The sequence below is a fragment of the Simochromis diagramma genome, unplaced genomic scaffold (assembly GCF_900408965.1).
Source record: "Simochromis diagramma unplaced genomic scaffold, fSimDia1.1 OVJJ01000776.1, whole genome shotgun sequence".
In the NCBI taxonomy this organism is placed as follows: Eukaryota; Metazoa; Chordata; class Actinopteri; order Cichliformes; family Cichlidae; genus Simochromis; species Simochromis diagramma.
This window is the reverse complement of record NW_024387296.1, coordinates 289,048-307,830: the sequence shown is the minus strand read 5'-3', so window position 1 is coordinate 307,830 and position 18,783 is coordinate 289,048. Positions and strand designations below refer to the sequence as shown.

The 18,783-nt window shown below is 38.6% G+C and overlaps 1 protein-coding gene and 1 long non-coding RNA gene across 4 annotated transcripts in view; both read left to right on the top strand.

Annotated features, from left to right (window-relative positions):
- The window catches only part of LOC120716467 (junctional adhesion molecule B-like), a 204,853-nt gene extending 192,792 nt beyond the window's left edge, over positions 1-12,061 (top strand). The window contains exon 4 of one of the 3 annotated variants that reach the window (XM_040004005.1): positions 12,015-12,061. Coding sequence is in view for 2 of the 3 variants with exons in the window: in XM_040004004.1 (XP_039859938.1) it covers positions 11,637-11,986 (350 nt within the window). In the remaining variant the exon portion in view is untranslated. Of the gene's footprint in view, positions 1-11,636 lie in introns of all 3 variants that reach the window. The other 2 variants (XM_040004004.1, XM_040004002.1) reach the window with 2 other exon arrangements.
- Positions 563-5,514, top strand: LOC120716498. Its single transcript, XR_005691948.1, has 4 exons — positions 563-692; positions 932-1,009; positions 3,494-3,580; positions 4,911-5,514. It is a non-coding gene; the product is annotated as an uncharacterized LOC120716498 (long non-coding RNA).
- Positions 12,062-18,783: the final 6,722 nt, after the last annotated feature.

Here is an 18,783-nt window from a genome sequence, read left to right as displayed (position 1 = left end):
TACATGGGGAAAACCAGCTGGTTCTTCATGTAACACCTCTATGATGCTTCATGACAGTGGAGTTTACTGGTGTGAGTCCAGAGAGGGTCCCATCAGTAACATGGTTAACCTGACAGTCACTGGTAAGCTGAGTGTGTGGAGTTAGTGTTGATGAAGCTGTGTGTAAATGGATGAAATGCTGTAGTTTGTCTCTGTGTTGAGGTGGATCAGTGATCCTGCAGAGTCCTGTCCTCCCTGTGATGGAGGGAGATGACGTCACTCTGCTCTGTAAAACAAAGACCACTCCCTCCAACCTCCCAGCTGCTTTCTATAAAGATGGCTCCCTCATCAGGGAGGAGCCTACAGGTCACATGACCATCCAGCATGTTTCCAGGTCTGATGAAGGCCTCTACAAGTGTGACATCAGCGGTCATGTAGAGTCTCCATCCAGCTGGATCACTGTCACAGGTGACACACTCACCTGTCTGTGTTTCTGCAGCTTTCAACATTCACAATGTGACGACAACTTCATGACTGTGTTTGCTTTATTTTAGGGGAACACACCACCGCACCTCCACCTACATCTACACCTCCACCATCACTCTCTCCTCCTGTTCTCTCTGTGTTGTCATGTGTTGGATCAGTCTGTGTTGTGGTTCTACTGGTGTTACTGGTTCTGCTGGTGAGACGATGTGTTCACAGGAAACCAGAAGGTGAGACTTGTATAACTGAATTTTACATGTGTGAGTTGTGTAAAATAAATATTCATATCTATTTATATACATTATTTACATTATATATATATATATATATATATATATATATATATATATATATATATATATATATATATATATATATATATATATATATATATATATACACACACACATATATATATTGACTCTTTAAAATAACATATTTCACTGTTAACTTTTAAACATTTCATAAGATCACAGTGAACCTGCAGAAGATGAGAACATGCACAGAGATATGACAATATCAAATCATCAACAACAGCCAAACAGAAGTAATATTGGTTGTGTATGTACAAATATGATTTAGAAACTAAAAACAGGCCTGACACTTTTAAATTCCCAGGAGATTTGTCAATATACTGTAATACACTGCTTGTTAAATAGCATATATTAAAGTTTTAAAATGAAAACTGGTGAGTGAAAATTTAACTGTTGAAGCTCCAACATTACAAACACAGTCCAGGTTCAAGTCAAGTTCAGGGACTCCAATTAGCTGAGGTGAAACCTATTACACAGCTAGCAGTTTGGCCACTTTTGTCCTGAGCCACATGTCAGTCAAAGAGGCTACATCCCTAATATTGCATGTATGAGTATTAATTAAAGCCCAGTGGCTCTTTAGTTTTGTAGTTTACGCAGTCGCTTGGCAATCGAAAGGTTCAGTTAAAGCTTAAAATAAAAAAAATTCCCTTTGGGGGTTGTCCGAGGAAATCAAAACATATGATAGCAGCACCACAAGCTAGGTTAACATCTTGTAGTTTGGTCTACTATCGTTTAAACAGATTAAATGTAGCTATATTAACAATACATCTTAAAAATGTGATTTGTTTAATTTAATACCTCAAGCATCTTGATTAAGTTTAGTTGGTTAACCCTGTAAACTCTCACTCTGTGCTTACTAAGCAATGTTCTTTGTGTGCTGGTCTCTGTGTTTGTTGTCTGTGGTTAACAGAAGCTAACACCTCTGCATTTGTACCGTTTCCTGTTTTTGATTAAAAAAAACAATCAAACATTTTAAACATTTTTAAACTCATTTAAAGAGGGTTAGTTAATAGTTAAACACATTAAGTGAACTAAATCACAACAGAAAATGCCAGTTATGGACAAATGATCATCCAAGACAAGAAAACCACATCAAAGATGAGCAGTACAGCTGCTCTTCTCTGTCTCATGTCTGCTGTCTGTCTGACCCAGTAAGCAGCCGTATTTAAATAACCTCCAGGACAGATTTACTGAGTGAAGAAATTTTTTTTACAGAAGTTGATACAGGAATGAGCATCTCTAACTCCTGTTTAGAAACTCAGACCTCAGTTTACCAATATTCTTCCGCATAATAAACAAAACAAAAACAGAAGAAAAGATGAAGCAGTTATAATAAAGGTATTTTGCAGAGGTATTGAAGGACAGAGACTGATTGAAAATTATAAGCTAACATGACCAGAGGAAAACAGACCCAGAATCTTCCTGATCTCAGATCTTTCCTGATGAAAATGGCCACATCTTCTGGCACAGCAACTTGTAACTGTCTTATTGTCACTGAGCTCTAAATAAACTAATTGTTTTGATAAAACATTTTGAAAACTCTTCTAAGAAAGCTTCTAAGAAATTCAGAAATATTTAGACCTAACAACATTTAAGATATAAGCATCATCATAATTACCCTTACATCCATCACGTCTATATCCCTATGCTTGGTCACAAGATTTCTGTCTTGAATCTATAATTCAGACTGACTGCCTGTCTCCCTGATGTTCACTTGTCCATTTGCCTGCAACCATCTAACACTATTTTTAAGCTCTTTCAGTCCATTGTCCAAGAAGCTGCTGCCCACTGTAGCATGATACCATCTATCTGAAAGTTTACCATCACTGAAGAGATGCCCAGATTCAATTCAGTTCACTTTTATTCATATAGCACCAATGTAACAAAAATAGTTGCCTCTGGGAGCTTCATGTTGCATGAAATATAGGATATACAAGAAATATAATATAAAAAATATTAGAAAGAAACCCCCCAAAATCATATGAAGCCTTATGAGCAAGACCTAGGTAACAGGAAGAACCCTCCAGCAGAATCAGGCTCAGGGAGGGACGGCCATTTGCCAAGATTGGTTGAACATGCCTAATCTTAAAACAAGAGATTGTGTCCGTCTCATGAAGCAAAGCTGGAACGTGGTTCTGAGGAACAAGGGCCACAAGTCAGCCAAGGCAGAAAGCAGCCCAGGTGTGTCTGCTTTCTGGTTTTGACCCCCATACAGGTTGTTATCTGGGTGAATGTGTTGGATATATGAAGTGTATAAAGAGACAACTATAAGACAATGGGTCTTTTTGTCATCTTAAAGGTCTGTGTCAAACCACAGCAGCTGCTTCCTGTTATATTCAGTCTGTTCTTGTAGTCTGAGGTTGATGAAACTTTTCACCACAGAGAGTTCTGGTTTGGCCAGTGACAGTGTTCATGTTGTGAGAACTTGTTTGCTTGGTGCACTGCGGTGAAGTGTGTCAGACTGCACTTAAAGAAGGTGGCATTTTTGTGGCTGTGCATGTTGTTTTTCACACAATCACCTAACAGTTCTATGCAATCATTTCCTGTTTCTCAGCAGATGTTTAAAGGAGTGGGAAAAAAAACTCTAAAAACATGCTGCTAGTCACAAAAGTGATAAGTTAATGTCTGCATAATGAACATTTAAGTGTAAAGTGTAATCGTATAACAGCACTGTTGCTGCTGCATTTTCTGTAATCTGTGTTTGCTTTGTTCTACAGAAGGTGATCCAGCTGTAATCTTTTCAGCAAGGAGAATTGAAGATGTTAGTTATGAACACATAATCATCACACCAAAGATGAAAAGAGGTATAGCTGCTCTTTATATTTGACTTTGGACTCATTTTTTCTGGTCTCCATGCAAAGATCAGCTAACCAGATCTTGACTAAAGCTTGAAATTTCAAACTTCTTGGTATAATTTGAAAACAAATGTTTTTTGTTGTTTTTGTTTTTTTACCTGCAAAGTTGCACTACTCATTTAAAGTGCAAAGCAAACTGTGAAGTCAATGAAAAAAAAAACATTTAATGTAACTTAAATGACTTTAAACAGAAATGAAATCAGGATTTCATTCAAAAGCTGGAAATAAGCAGGGAGATTAGATTGAAATGTGGAAATTACAGGATAGCACAATAGATGTGCTAAGTGGAAGCAGCCATTTTCCCCTTCAAGCATGACACTTTAAATGTAATCATTTTAAACAAGGTGCTGATTCCGACTGGTTACAAATTATAACCAAACCAAAACCCAATAATAACATTGTCTCAATCCTGATATTTTAGTAAGCCTTACTGCATGTACTTACTTACACCATGAACATTACATACGTGAGGCTCAGTAACATTTGCCACACAGTGGAAAATGAGAGTTTAGGACTCATTAACAGACTAAAAATAAATCTGCTGCTGTTACTGCACTGAAGCATGGCTGCTATATTTCACACATGACCGCAGCATTTGACTCAGTAGATCTGAACATTTTTTATCAGCTGCTGATTTCATTCATATATTTAAGAAAAGCTTTTTGGTCAACATAGATAACATCTCATCTACAGCTCACTGTTGCTGTGGTGCACCACAAGGTTCAATTTTAGGTCCTTTTTTTTTTCTATGTGCACTTAACTAGGTCAAATTTCACTCACCTATGCCTTGCTTCACCACTGTGCACCACTGCTCACCTTTGTTCTCCGAAGTCTCACTGCTCGCCCACCCAATGAACACAGAAGAGCAAAACACTTTCTACTAGTTAGTTCCGTATTTTGAATAAATGTTTTGCCAGTTCCGTCAATCCACCCAGTTTCTTGCTGCTTCTCCTGTTCAGGGTCATTTGCATGGTGGAGCTTTTCCCAGCTGTAAAGGTGAGAGGTGGGATACTCCCTTGTAGAGGTCACCAGTTTATTACAGGATATTCTTGAATGAGGCCAAATCTTGCAAGAAAGACACAAAATAAGCAACAATAATTAGCTGAACAAAAAGCAAATATTTAACTTTTAAAATGCAATTTAATGCAGTTTAGTTTATGAGATAATTTTTTCACCTCTGTGGATTTCAGGTTGAAGTTTTTTTGAATTTATCGAAGTCTAAACTACAAAGCTTGCAATCATGTTTCCTGTTGCTTGAACTGTGTGTGTTTGTGTTCAGACTTTAAACCAGAGCCAGATGTCGTCTACTCTTCACTGAAGTAGTCCACCAGTCCAACCACTGACGTCCAGCTGCTGGTCTCTAACTGGTTCACCACTAGCATCTTAGACCAGAGGACATCCGCATGCTCACAAAGATTTTTTTTATGTTGCATATGTTGCATTTTTTTCACTCTTTTATGATTCAAAAAATTCAGAAATGATACTTTTAACTGGCCCAAAATCATCAGTGCTAATATGAATGTGTTTTATAGACATAGCAACTTCAGTTATCTATATTAAAAATATGAGACTAATACGAGACTAATATGAGAAATAACTTGCTCTTGTTCCCACAGCAAACAGGTGTTTCTCTGCAGAATTAACAACCGTTTGCTCTCTTTCGTTTCTCACGTGGTTCTTTGGGTTTCACCAAGCTATACGACGGAAAATTTGACTTGTTCCGGTTTGGTTGTGGCTAACCAATGCAGACATCTTTTAACTTCAGATAAAAAGAAGAAGAGGAGGGGGGGGGGGGGGAAAAAACAACAACAAAAAAACCCCATTAAACCTGCAGGAGAGCTACAACATGGAAAGAACAGCTGAGCCTTCAATATTAAGGAAAATGATAATAATAACAACAATAATAATAACCTAAACATTATTGGCAGCAGATTCTTAAGTGCAATTTTTTTTTGCAATGAATATGTATTACAAATCTCAAATCTGGGACTTTTTTCTACTGAAAAAAACAAGTTAATTCCAACCTTTTACTTAACCTTCTAGTTAACTTGGACTACAGGGTGCTTCATTTTGATAAACGAATTTATTTTTTTCCCTTCTTCTGGGAAGGATTCAGTGTATTGCACTTAGTACTCTATCTCCAAACACTTAAAGTACTTAAACTAAAAACCAATGAACATGTATCGCATATGGAACTTCCTTCTGGATCTCATCTGCTGAGCCAACTCAGAGCTGACACTTGAAAGGTCATGTTTCATAAAGTTGTATTTGCTGCCATCTAGCGTTTAAACTTACTTCAGCTTACCAGTGAAGTAATTTGAGTTAAATGGCCTTGAACAGTTTGGTGTTGTTCTCAATTGGTGTTTGCTCTCTCTCTCTGTCACTGTATCACTTCATGTTCCTTTTACAACACACAGTTTTGTGTTGCTTATCTGTGTAGCTGTTTAATTAAAAAACTTTAGGAACTGACTTATTCCATAGTGTAATTTCCACATGCTTTATTTAAAACAGACTGCAAAATCACGTCCTAATTAAATTAGCAAAAAGCAAGTATTCCTTTGGGTTTGCTACAGCTTAGTAGATGGTGTAGGTCACCATGTAATTGGAAGATTGGCGGTTCAATAGCTGACTGCAACAAGCCTTCTGTTTTTAAGATTTTGTTGAACTATGTGGTTTCATTGCTTTTAGGCAACTGAGCTAACCATATTGTTAACATCTACGCAGCTATGCTCTAACAGGAAATCACTTCACTGTCAGACATTTAATGAATACAGACTAAAAATGGAAAAAAGGTTTTATTTCATTTTTGCTGAGCATACCAACAAATCCGAACCAGTTTGACCAGGATACTGACTCACACACACACACCTGTTTTCCACCAACACAAAGCTGGTGAGGATTTGATGAATAATCAGAATATCAAATAAAAAGTTTTAATTTAATAATCTTATAAAGGAAAAATTCTTTCTGAGACTCACTTCACTCACTGACTTCATAGATTCCTTCAGACCTTTCCAGAACAAACAGTCACAGTAATCCAATCAATAGACCCCAATCAGTGAGGGTGGGAAAACAAGTCTCCCCCTCCATCTCACTCAGCACTGGAGTGCCTCAGGGCTGTGTTTTAAGCCCCCTGCTGTACTCACTGTACACTTATGACTGTGTAGCCACATCAGACACCACCTACATTGTCAAGTTTGCTGACGACACTGTTGTTGTGGGCCTGATCTCTGACAACATCGAGACGGCCTACCTGGAGGAGATTAGGAACCTGAAGACCTGGTGCCAGGAGAATAACCTCCTCCTAAACGTCAGTAAGACTAAGGAGCTGATCGTGGACTTCACTACAAAGCAGGCGAGGAATTACAAACCCCTCATCATCAGTGGCACGCCAGTGGAGAGAGTGGACAGTTTCCAATACCCAAGTGTCCACATCACTCAGGACCTGTCATGGTCCTGTCACATCAACTCCCTGGTTAAGAAAGCCCGTCAGCGTCTCTTCTTCCTCAGAAGACTTAGAGACTTCCATCTGCCACTGAAGGTGCTCAAGAACTTCTACTCCTGCACCATCGAGAGCATCCTGACGGCAAACATCTGCACCTGGTTTGGGAACAACACCAAGCAGGACAGACGAGATCTGCAAAGAGTGGTGCGCTCAGCCGAACGCATCATTCAATCAGAGCTCCCTGACCTGCTGTCCATCTACACCAAGCGGTGCAAGTCCAAAGCTAGGAAGATTATGATGGACCTCTCCCATCCCAACAATGGACTCTTCTCACTGTTGAGGTCTGGGAAGCGCTTCCGCTCCCTTAAGGCCAAAACAGAGAGAATGAGGAGGAGCTTCTTCCCCCAGGCTGTTCGGGCCCTGAACCAGGTGTAGGACTGGACTCTCCCAAACACATTACATCACTATAAGACTGGACTCTCACACACGTCACCACACGCACTCTGGTTTTTCTTTATGCACACTTCCTATAATTTATAATCTTTATAATCTCTTTCTGCTATTTGCACATTCTTTACTGTAAATTTCTAAGTTAATTTGTAAATTTTGTAGTAACCTGTAAATTGTAAATACTGTAAAACTTTTTTCTGTCATTTAATGGTCGGGCATTGTACAGCTACAAGCATTTCACCCCCATGTCATACTGTGTATGGTTGTGTGTGTGTGACAAATAAAATTTGAATTTGAATAATCAGTGACTCATCTGCTGTTTTTTTTTTGTTAGCTTTATGCTGAAACTTATTTTGAGCAGCCACATTTCCCACATGGTCATATGAGCCTTCAAAGTTTCCCAGAATGCACTGCTTTAACCTGGACTGGTTTCTGTTCCTCACAGATGGTTCAGTTTATTCAAACAGTGAAACTTTGATAAAGGTTTTGTCTGTAGATTGTGACAGTTGGAGTGGATGCTGTAAAATATATTAATTTGGTTGTAACTCTTTTGCACAACTGATATTAAGGTTTTTTTTAGCCTTCACGATTCATAACTTATAATTTGATGATGTGATGAGGAAATCAATGGTAAGTGGGTTCTTTTTGTATTCATGTTGTATGAGTATGGGATCATACCTGCTGGATTTATGATGAATGCTCTGGGGTTTGTTTGTTTTTTACTTGAAGTTAATATATATTTTGAACATTCACTCTTGAGGATTTCTTTTTGTATTATGTGTAAAGGGTTACAGAAAGCCTCTGCTTGCTTGACTTCTATTTAAACACGTTGTACATGACATTTTACAACAGGTTTGTGAGCTTTGACTTTTATTCATTGGGCCAAGTTTATCTCAATTCACAGACAGATAACTTCCCACTACACAGAGTGTGTTGCGAGATTGCCTCTACATATCTATCTGTTTTACTCAAACACGTTCAATGCCTATTGCTTTGTAAATGTAATGTTTGCCAAATATGTGTATGCAAAGCTGGAGAAGACAGGAATGTGGTTGCTAAGATGTTGCTATGATATCACACAGGTGGAGGGTTTGTTGTTTTAAGGGCATATTGTTTTCAGGGGGTTTCAGGAATCCTTCAGAGCAACAATAAGAGTTTAAATGATGTCTTTCAGCCTTTTAGGTAATCCAAAACACATCATATCAAATGGATTCAATGTGTTTTAAGTTACAGTTATGTAATGCCCCTATTTTGTTATGGCACATTTATATTTAGTTAGCCAAACTTCCCTCTAACATGACTTCCTCTTTCTTCAACACTTATAAGGATGTCAACCAAGTAGCTCAAAGACAGATCTTTTATCATAATCAGAGACTTTGTTTAAACCTTGAATTTAATTGAAGTCAGGTTTATGAAACTCAGATTCTCTTACTCACTAGAAATGCCAAAAGACTCAAAGCAAACTAGATTCTCACAGTGAGATAACAGAGGAATGTTTGCTTTACTGATCAGCTTTGCCATTTTTCTGCTTTTGTTTTTGTGTCTGGAGGAGAGATTTAGAAACCAAAGAAAGAGTGTTTGTCTATGAAAAAGAGAATCAGCCTGGTTTAATGTTTCACAAAGAAATGACAAATACAAATCAAGTTTTTATGTCTAAAAGATGTGGAGGATTTACGCTTTATGTTACAGTCTTAAACTAAAATCAGTGTTTTAGAAGGCAACTATTAAAATAACTTTTAACTTTATTATGAAAAAGTAACCATATTAAACATGCATGAATTATGAACTTACCATGCCTTTGTCTTTGTGCTGTGGGATTTAAGCAGTAAAAGAGAAAAAAGTGTGCCCACAGAAAAGTATTATTATCGTTATCTCAATATTTTCCCTGCTCTCTCGTTTGCACATATTTTGCTGAGTTACTCTTTTTACCTGTACCTTTTTACCTCTTTTACATGTACTGTGGTCTCCTATGTCCTGCACTCTACTGTTTTTTACTCTACTGTGTAAAGCGCTTACCTTTTGTAAAGTCTTGAGTATTTATTTATTTATTTTAATACGGCTCACTCATCATGCAGTATTTCTAAATTCCACCAGGTGGTGTTGCAGCACCCTCAGCACCCTCCGGCTTCTGCATCCTTAAATAAAAGGTGTTCCTATTTTATTTCCACAGCTAATTGAAAAAAAAAAGGAATATTTCACTGACCATCTGATGACCAAAACTAGTTTCCTATATATACTCACTTTCGAGCCCGTTCTCACTCCCGAGGCGTAGCATCCCGATGTTTTGTCACGTCCCGAATCGTTCCTGAGGAATCCCTAAGCCATAACCATAACCTTATTCCTCACCTTAACCAGCACTGTAATGACGTGAAATAGTGTTTTTCTAAGCGATTTTAAGGAAAAGAGCAAACATGTGTAGATTGAGTCCAAACGGTTCTCATATGTCCTCAGTTTTCCGACGTCATCACGTAGGAACGTGTTGGGTGTAATATATATATATATACGATTTGTCATCTAGTTTAAAATGTTACGCGTTGGGAGTGAGAACGCGTTGCACTTTCAGCACAGACACAGGGAGCTAATATTTCATTGTTTCTCTTTATTACATTTTAACTGCTCTTCAACTTTCATCAAATTTCCCCGCTGGATTTTAAATGAGCATTTTGAGCATGTTAAACTGAAAAAAGATCATACTTTACTTTTAAGAAAGCTGGAGGTCCAGTTTCCATTTGTTGTCTATAACACAGTTCTCAGACGATCATTTCAAATAAGTTACTAATCATTTAATCCATTGGAAGAAGACAAGACAATTTTCAGTTGACCACATTTTATCATCACTTAAAGTTTAGTTTAGGACAAAACATCATGAATTTAAGATTTCACAAAAAAATATACAAAATCAATTTATTCTGAACGAGCATAAAAACAGTCAAGAAAAAGAAATGTACATTTATTTTGTTAAATGAGTTTTGCTTGAGTAGTTGTATTTGGTAATTACAGTAATCAGATTAATTATTTGTACATGCTGGCTCTTGTGCAATATTAAAATAATAATAATACATGAACAACTCTCCAAAGGTCCAATAATGCTTTAGTTATGATGCACTTACTTTTAGTTGTCCTACAGCGCAGCGTAACAGACGTCACTTTAATGCGACTTCCTTAAGAGACATCAAAAGTGTGGAGTTTTAACCAGTGGCTGAAAAACAAATGTTTCAGCTTTATTTAAACCTCAAATTTAACCCCAATTAGTCAGTTTCAACTCAGGTTCTGTTTTTCATTGAAAATACCAACGGATTCAGACCTTTTGAACACACCAAGCATCAAATCAGCAGAAACAGAAAACACGGAAATGTCTGCTGTAACTGCGTTGTTCTGCTTGACTTTGCTGATTCTCGGTGTCTTCGTGTTTGTCTCTGCAGGTGAGGTTTATAAACCAAACGGTGTTTCCCTCTGAGATAAAGAGGAACAAACATCAGTCTGGTTTACATGGTACTTCCCAAATAGTTGGTTTCATTTTGATTTTGTTTGTTTGTGGGAAGATGACACGTTGTTTGGTGGGTCAGGGGTGCAGTTTTCAGCTTAGACACATAAAAGTGCAGCTCCAGTATCTCCTTCTTATTCTGTCAGGAATAACCGGCTTCATTCCATTCAATGCCACTACATCAACTAAGAGCAGAAGTGGACCAATGTGTAAACAATGTAGCTGTCATTAAGCCCAAACCCCCAAACCCTCCACAAGTAACAACTTAAAAGCTCTATCATTTAAATATTAAATAAATAAATAAATAATCAGCAAAAGACACAAAAGCTCCTGCAACAGGAGACACTCAGCACAGCAACATGGTAGCCAAAAGATAAAAATAAAACCAGTTTTTAGGTGTGCAGGTGTCTTCCATTTTGATCAGTTCTTATAACAGGCGACTTCAACAGCTCCTTAGCAGCAGTTACAAAAAAACAACCTGTGCATATTATGTCATTAAGCACTGTACTGTATTGTACTGAAATAAATTTCAGTGGTAAAAACGCATTCATTATAATTGGCTCCTGTAGAATAGAACAGTTGTACTTTGACCTTTAACCTCTACTTTGTGTTGTTTTATCTTTCAGACCAGAAAATCGTCACAGCTGAGTCTGGACAGAAGAATGTCACTTTGCCATGTCGAGCTCCAAACAACAACATCAAAGCTGTAAGGTGGAACAGAGCTGACCCAAACACAGAATATGTTTTGTTGTACCGTGATGAACAATTTGTTCCAGACAACCAGCGTCCATCTTTTAAGGACCGGGTGGATCTGCAGGACAGACAGATGAAGGATGGAGACGTGTCTTTGATTCTGAAGGATGTGACGAGTAATGACACTGGAACACATGAGTGTCATGTTGCCTGGGGAGTCAAACAACCTATGAGGCTCATCAGCATTATCTACCTGAATGTTGCTGATCCTCCAGGTGAGTGAGTAGAGTTGAGTGTGTGTGTGATCAGAGGTGAAGCTGCTTCCTGGTTGTTGATGTTTGTTTCTAAAGATGTTGTTGATGAGACTTTGTAGAAAGCAGCTGGTCTGAGTGATGTGATCAGAGTGCAGTAGATAATGTCTGACAGCAGTTTGAATGCTTACATTGTAACTTAAAACTTAAAACTTAAAGTTACTTCAAGTAACTTAAGAAGTCCAGACGCTTTTCTTTGCAAGCTCCTTTGACTACGATGACCTGGATGACTGAGAACCTTCACAGACATCAGCTGTGAGGCTTTGCACCCCTGATGATCCACCAGGACAAACTCAACAGTGTGTGAGGAAGAGGAGGAGGAAGAGCCAGCAGCAGCTGACAGATGGAGAGAATAGACAGACTGTTCCCTGTTTGTGAAGGACTGCTAGAAAAGTTTAAATAACTAATTGTCTGTCCTGAATCAGTCTTATTAGGTAATGTTCAAATAATTTTATCATTCCAGTGTTTTCAGTGTGGGAGAAAGTACTCAGGGCCTTCAAGTTACACACTATGAAAGGCAGCAACAAGTTTAACATTCAGAAACCTAAAGTATGTATCAGCAGCAGAATGGAGCTAAAAATAAATGTTTGTTTCAGTTCTATGAAGCTTTGAGTATTTTGGATTAGTAGCACTGCTGTGTTTGTTGCATCATATTGCTGTAATTGTTTATATGCTTTATATATCCTGAGGTAAGTTGATCTATAGTGTTACATCATATTCTATAAGGATGTTATGTGTTTGTATACTTTCTGCCCAGTTTGACCCATTTAGCAGAAGTCAGCCTGTTTAAGGCTCTGATATCTATTCTGTATGACTTAAAGCAGTTATGACATGGTCTGATTTTCTCACCCAATAAAGGAATATTTCATATATCAGTCTACTCTTCATTCTATCAGAAAATGTTTTCACAGCTCGTATATTTCCCTTTTTCCACATCTATGTAAGCATTGAGCCAAATTTAGTAATGCCAACATACTGAAGGAACAACATTTGTCTCTTATATATGATGCACTGTGAAAGATACTTGACTGTCTTTGAATGAAGATTTAAAGTGATAGGACATATAAATAGCTGCAACTTGAATCTTTACTGAAGCTCAGTATTTGACACAGAGTTCACTCACATGAATTTCACATCACATGTCCTGTACCAGTGTACCTGCACATGTGATGTGACAATAGAAGTGATTTGATTTGAGAGCTCAAACTCACTGCTGTAATAACTAATAATGATTAATATAATAACTATAATATTGGCCATATCATATTTACACTGACTTTAGTCTCATGAACAACATTAACTATTTGTTATTTACTAGCTAATCTTATATGACTGTTCAGTACAGAAATGAAGCCCAACAATCATGTTGTACAGTCCTGTGGTCTCGGCCTCAGATACTTATTAAATCACACAAAGCTCATGTAGAAACAAACAAACAAATGAAAAAATATGTCCTCCTTCATTTCTGTCAACCACACGTTTCCAGCTATCATGGTTGCTAGGCAACCTGGGCAGAGCGACGAAGGCTAGACCGTCCCATTTCACAAGCCTCACACTTCCGGCCTTAGCGGTCTTCCCCTTGATTCGGACACAGCCAGGGTGTGAATACAATAGGCAGTCACGAGGAAATGAGACACACAAGGGGAGCACGGCTGGGAGCAATCAAACCTGATGAGACTGAGGGAAGCAAAACATCAACCTAAGACACTGACGCTGACCTTCAAAGTAAAACAGGAAACACACAGAACATGAAAACAAGAATTAATCTAAAACAAAAGATAATAATAATCAAAACCAAAACCACTGAGTCACACAAGCACTCAGGGTGAAAGGTGGGCTTCACACTTTTACACATTACCAGTTTTTCACATGCATTTTGAAAAGGCAGTAAAACTTTCATAAATTCACCAAGCCAAAAAACAAAGAAGTGAACTAAACCAGCAACTATTCAACTTTTTAAATGCAATTTAGTGTAAATGATTAGCTGATAGTTTCAGCTCTGCGTGTTCAATGTTTGAGTTTGTTAATTTACCTTTAAATTACAGTGTAAGCCTTTGTCTTTTGTATCTAAGCAAATAAAAGTCTGAACTGGGACTGTGTGATCCAGAGAGGTGGAGATTGAACTACAAAGCTTGTAATCATGTTCACACTGTGTGTGTTTGTGTTCAGACTTTAAACCAGAGCCAGACATACTCTTCACTGAAGGAGTCCACCAGTCCAACCACTGACGTCCAGCTGCTGGTCTCTAACTGGTCCCCCCAGCACGTCAGACCAGAGGACATCCACATGTTCAAAATATTTTTATATGTTTGACATCTTTTTCTTGTTAATTTAGACACATATGATTTAAAAATCAATTCTTAAATTTCAACTTGAGTTTAAGTGTATAGGTAGAGCTTGTTTTACAGATGATGATGTACATAAACTGTACACACTAGCGGGAAATGAACTCACACTGAGTCCATCTGTACCAATAATACTCACTGAACCAGTTTGACCAGGATACTGATGAACACACAAACACATACATGCAAACACACACATACTCAGTGCTGCTGATGATCGGACAATTGTAATCAGTAAATTATTGATTTATTGATCAGATCATTCTGAGGTGACGACTTCATGAAGAGTTTTCACGTCTTTCTGAGACTCACTTCTCCACAAACTCAAAGCTGACTTTAACGATTCCTCCAGATGTTTTCAGAGTAAACACTATCAGATCCATGTGTTATTGTTTTATTATTTTCAGGAAATGTAGGCAAGAATAGATCTTTGCTGTAACTTGTTTTGAGCAGCCACATATCTCACGTAGTCAGCATTCAGTTTACTGAGAAAGCACAAACCACTACTTGTTTCTGTTCTCACAGACGTTCACAGACTTGGCAGTTTTGTCTGTAGACACTGACAGCTGGAGTGGGCAGTGTAAAACTGATTCATTTTGATTTTAAATCAATTGTAACTTTTTCTGATTTAAATCTGTTCTTCAACCCTGAAGATGTTTCCTGACATGATGGTGGTTATGAGCCGATGACGTTATGCTGAGAAAAACTACCAGATGGAGACAAGAACAGAATAAAGTAAGTGGCTTTGATCACAGTCAGTGTTTAAGATTTTTACTAATAATGTTTTTGTTTGTTTTCTTACATTTATGAACATTTTTTTCTGCATCTATTGCTGTTGTTACCTTCACCAAGGAGGTTATGTGTTTAGTAGCACTAGCATGTCTGTCAAAGTTCAATAAAATGTAAACGTTTGTTTATATTGACGTCTACCAGCTTATAGGGAATAATATCTGGGATTCCATATATATCATGTTACTTTGGACCTCTGGCCTTTTCTTTAAGGTCAAATGAGGACAAATTTTTCCTAAAAATTATTTTATCTTTAAAACTTTGAATAAATTGTTTACATTCATATTTATCAAATTATCCTGGTTCATAGGATTATAAGATAACATTAGTTCGACATATGCTTTAATATAATATTATATATAATATGCTTAAGTTGTTCGTCTCCAGTTATCAATACCTATTATCTATTTCCTCCTCCTAAATACTCTTCGTCTAATCAAAGTAAACATCTGTCATGCTGCTCTTATCTGAGTCTTGTTGCACTACAAATTTCTGTACATTTAACCAGAACAAAGAAAACGAAGGAATATATAAAACTAGAAAGCGAAAATTTCTGAAGAAATTTTAAGTGTGCCTATGCCGCCGCTAATCAGTATAGTTTGCCATTCAAACGGCTACAGAGAGCAAAACTCAGCAGAGCAGCCATTCTCCACCATGAACTATGGTAAAACCAAACACCGCTCGCGCCTCACAGATGACAGCTTACAGTTTTGTGTAAAGATGAGGTGACTTCGTACAGCCCCAATTTGTAGACGCTGTGCGCAGAGGTTCATAAGCAGACCCGACAATGTTTGCATGAACACACTTTGAAGCATTACGTTATGGACCACTTTTCACACATAGTTGCTGTACCCACACAGCCGGCTGTAGCTTTTCATCTCATAGCCCGACACGTACACAAAAAAAAAAAAAAAAAAAAAAAAAAAAGCAGAGAGAGCACAGACTTTACACCTGAGAGGCGTGATTGCAGATGCCGCTGAGGTGGGTCCACCTCCCCTGCAGCGGCACTGCAGACCACGCCCTGCCACACACATCAAACACGTAAAATAAATATTTATGCACTTTTCATTCACTTTTTGTTTTTTGTTATTGTTACACAGTGTTCTGAATGATTAACAATGGTCTACAGCCAATCTTGTGTATTATTATACAAACTTTGGTTGTAAGATTCAGATAACTATTTAATAAAAGCTAAATATTTTATATGAGAGTAAGAAAGAAAAGTATATCTTTGTCTCATACTCTCATCAGACAATACATGAACCTCTCAATAAACAAAATATATGCTCGGCTTAAATGACAAACCGCTATTTTACACAGTGGAACACTTATTTTTAAACAAAACCAATGCAGTTCGCCACTGACAGTGCTTACCTTTGCACATCACAGTAAACACTGAACCAAGATGGCGCCCACGCGAACGAGAAATCTGAACTACGGTGTCCTGCAGAGGACAAATGGTCAAAATTGCTAAAATTTACAACATATATGCAGCTCAACAGCGACACCTTGTGACTTATTCCAGTCACTACCTTACATATACATAACGTCTTACCTGACATTCAGTTCACCGGACACTCGTACTGAATCACCAGCCCATATAAATGAAAAATAAGTCCAGCAGCCAACCAAGAGTCATCACGAAAGACTAGGGGTGACACGACAGCGTGAGCGGGCCTGGTGTCAGCCAGCCCAGCCTGGGTGTCAGCCAGCCCGACCTGGGTGGCAGCCAAGCCGCGCTAGCCAGCTAGCCGGCTAGCTGCCATGTGGCGGTGAAACGAGAGCGTGAGCCGGCCTGGGTATCAGTCAGCCCGGCCTAGGTGTCAGCCAAGCCGCCCTAGCCAGCTAGCTGCCATGCGGCGCTAGCAGTAACATCGTGAGAGATATGGGACTTCTTGATAAAATATGGGACTTCTTGATAAAACGAGCAGATATTTGAAGTTTACACCCCTACATTCTCGCCTGAAAATAGGGGAGGCTGTCATAAAGTTCAACATCAGTAACTTAGCGCGCACAGCTGTATAGAAACTCCGTCGTGCTAGCTAGCACGCAGTACAGTTATTGTAACTGTCAGCACAACGAAAATAAACTACACCTAAACTCGGTTTATATCTGACCCAAATAGAGTGCAGTTAATAACGTCTTACCTGAAATTCAGTTCACCAGCCGCCTGCTTCTCCTGCATTGGGTTTCCCTTATCCACGATTGAGCTCCGCGTTAGCCACCACCGGTCGATCGGTGTTTCTTTCCCCCGCATACGAGGGGAAGAGACATATACCGGTGGCTAACGCGGAGCTAGCTAGCCACCAGTATATGAACAACTCAGTTATTTTTTCCACATCGACCAGCATCATCGGCCCATATAAACGAAAAATAAGTCCAGCTAAGACAAAGACTGTTTGCGGAGCGATCAGGGGTGAAAGGAGTTAGAGACGCCTCACTGAAAGCCAAGCCTGGGTGCTTTTGAGCGAAGCGGCGCTAGCTAGCCGAGCTAGCTAGCCGGCTAGCCGGCCGGCCGAACTAGCTAGCCGGCTAGCAGCAACATCGTGAGAAATCTGTTGCTAATATGGGATGTTTTGACAAAACGAGCAGATATTTGACGTTTACACACCTACATTCTCACCTGAAAACCGGTCGATCGGCGGCCGCCTCACATGTTTCTTTCCCCACATATGAGGGGAAAGAGACACATACCGGTGGCTAGCTAGCTCCGCGTTAGCCACCACCAAACAACTCAGTTAGTTTTTCCTCATCGACCAGCATCATCGGCCCATATAAACGAAAAATAAGTCCAGCTAAGACAAAGACTGTTTGCGGAGCTATCGGGGATGAAAGGAGTTAGAGACGCCTCACTGAAAGCCAAGCCTGGGTGCTTTTGAGTGAAGCTGCGCTAGCCGGCTAGCTAGCCAACATCGTGAAAAATCTGTTGCCAATATGGGATGTTTTGACAAAACGAGCAGATATTTGACGTTTACACACCTACATTCTCACCTGAAAATATCTTAAAAGTTTACTTTGTGACCTAGAAACACAAATAAGAGGAATATATTAAACCAAGTGGCAGCCGCCATTGTTTGACTGGTAGAGGCGTGCTTTGAATTGTGGGATATGCAGTTTTCCACCAAGCATACACCCTTGCCGTTACCGTAACTATTCAATGCTTCGTGCAATCTTAAGAATTCCAATGGTTCCTGAAAGCACCGACGCTGTGCGCGCCGTTCATATTGTTGTCATTATGGTAATCCAAATACGGGGACATACCACTAGAGTGAGCCAACACACCACAAATTAAGTGAGTGAGCAAACACACCACAAAGTAAGTAAAGTTTCACTTTCGTTCGTTCCCATTCATTTGAATGGGCAAAAACTTGCATTAAAATATTCATATTTAAAAAACTATAGAAGTAATAAACACCAAAAGTCATAGCACACCATTCCTGATCCAGCCGCACAAAATGATATAACATATATGAAGCTTGTGTCAAAACTGTGGGATGAGTTACGCGCGGAAATTTCAGGCTGAAAAAGGAAAATAATAATAATAATAATAATAATAATAATAAGAATAATAAATCCGAGCAATAGTAATAAGTGTGCCTTTTGGCATAGGCACACTTAAATATATAATTTTGCTC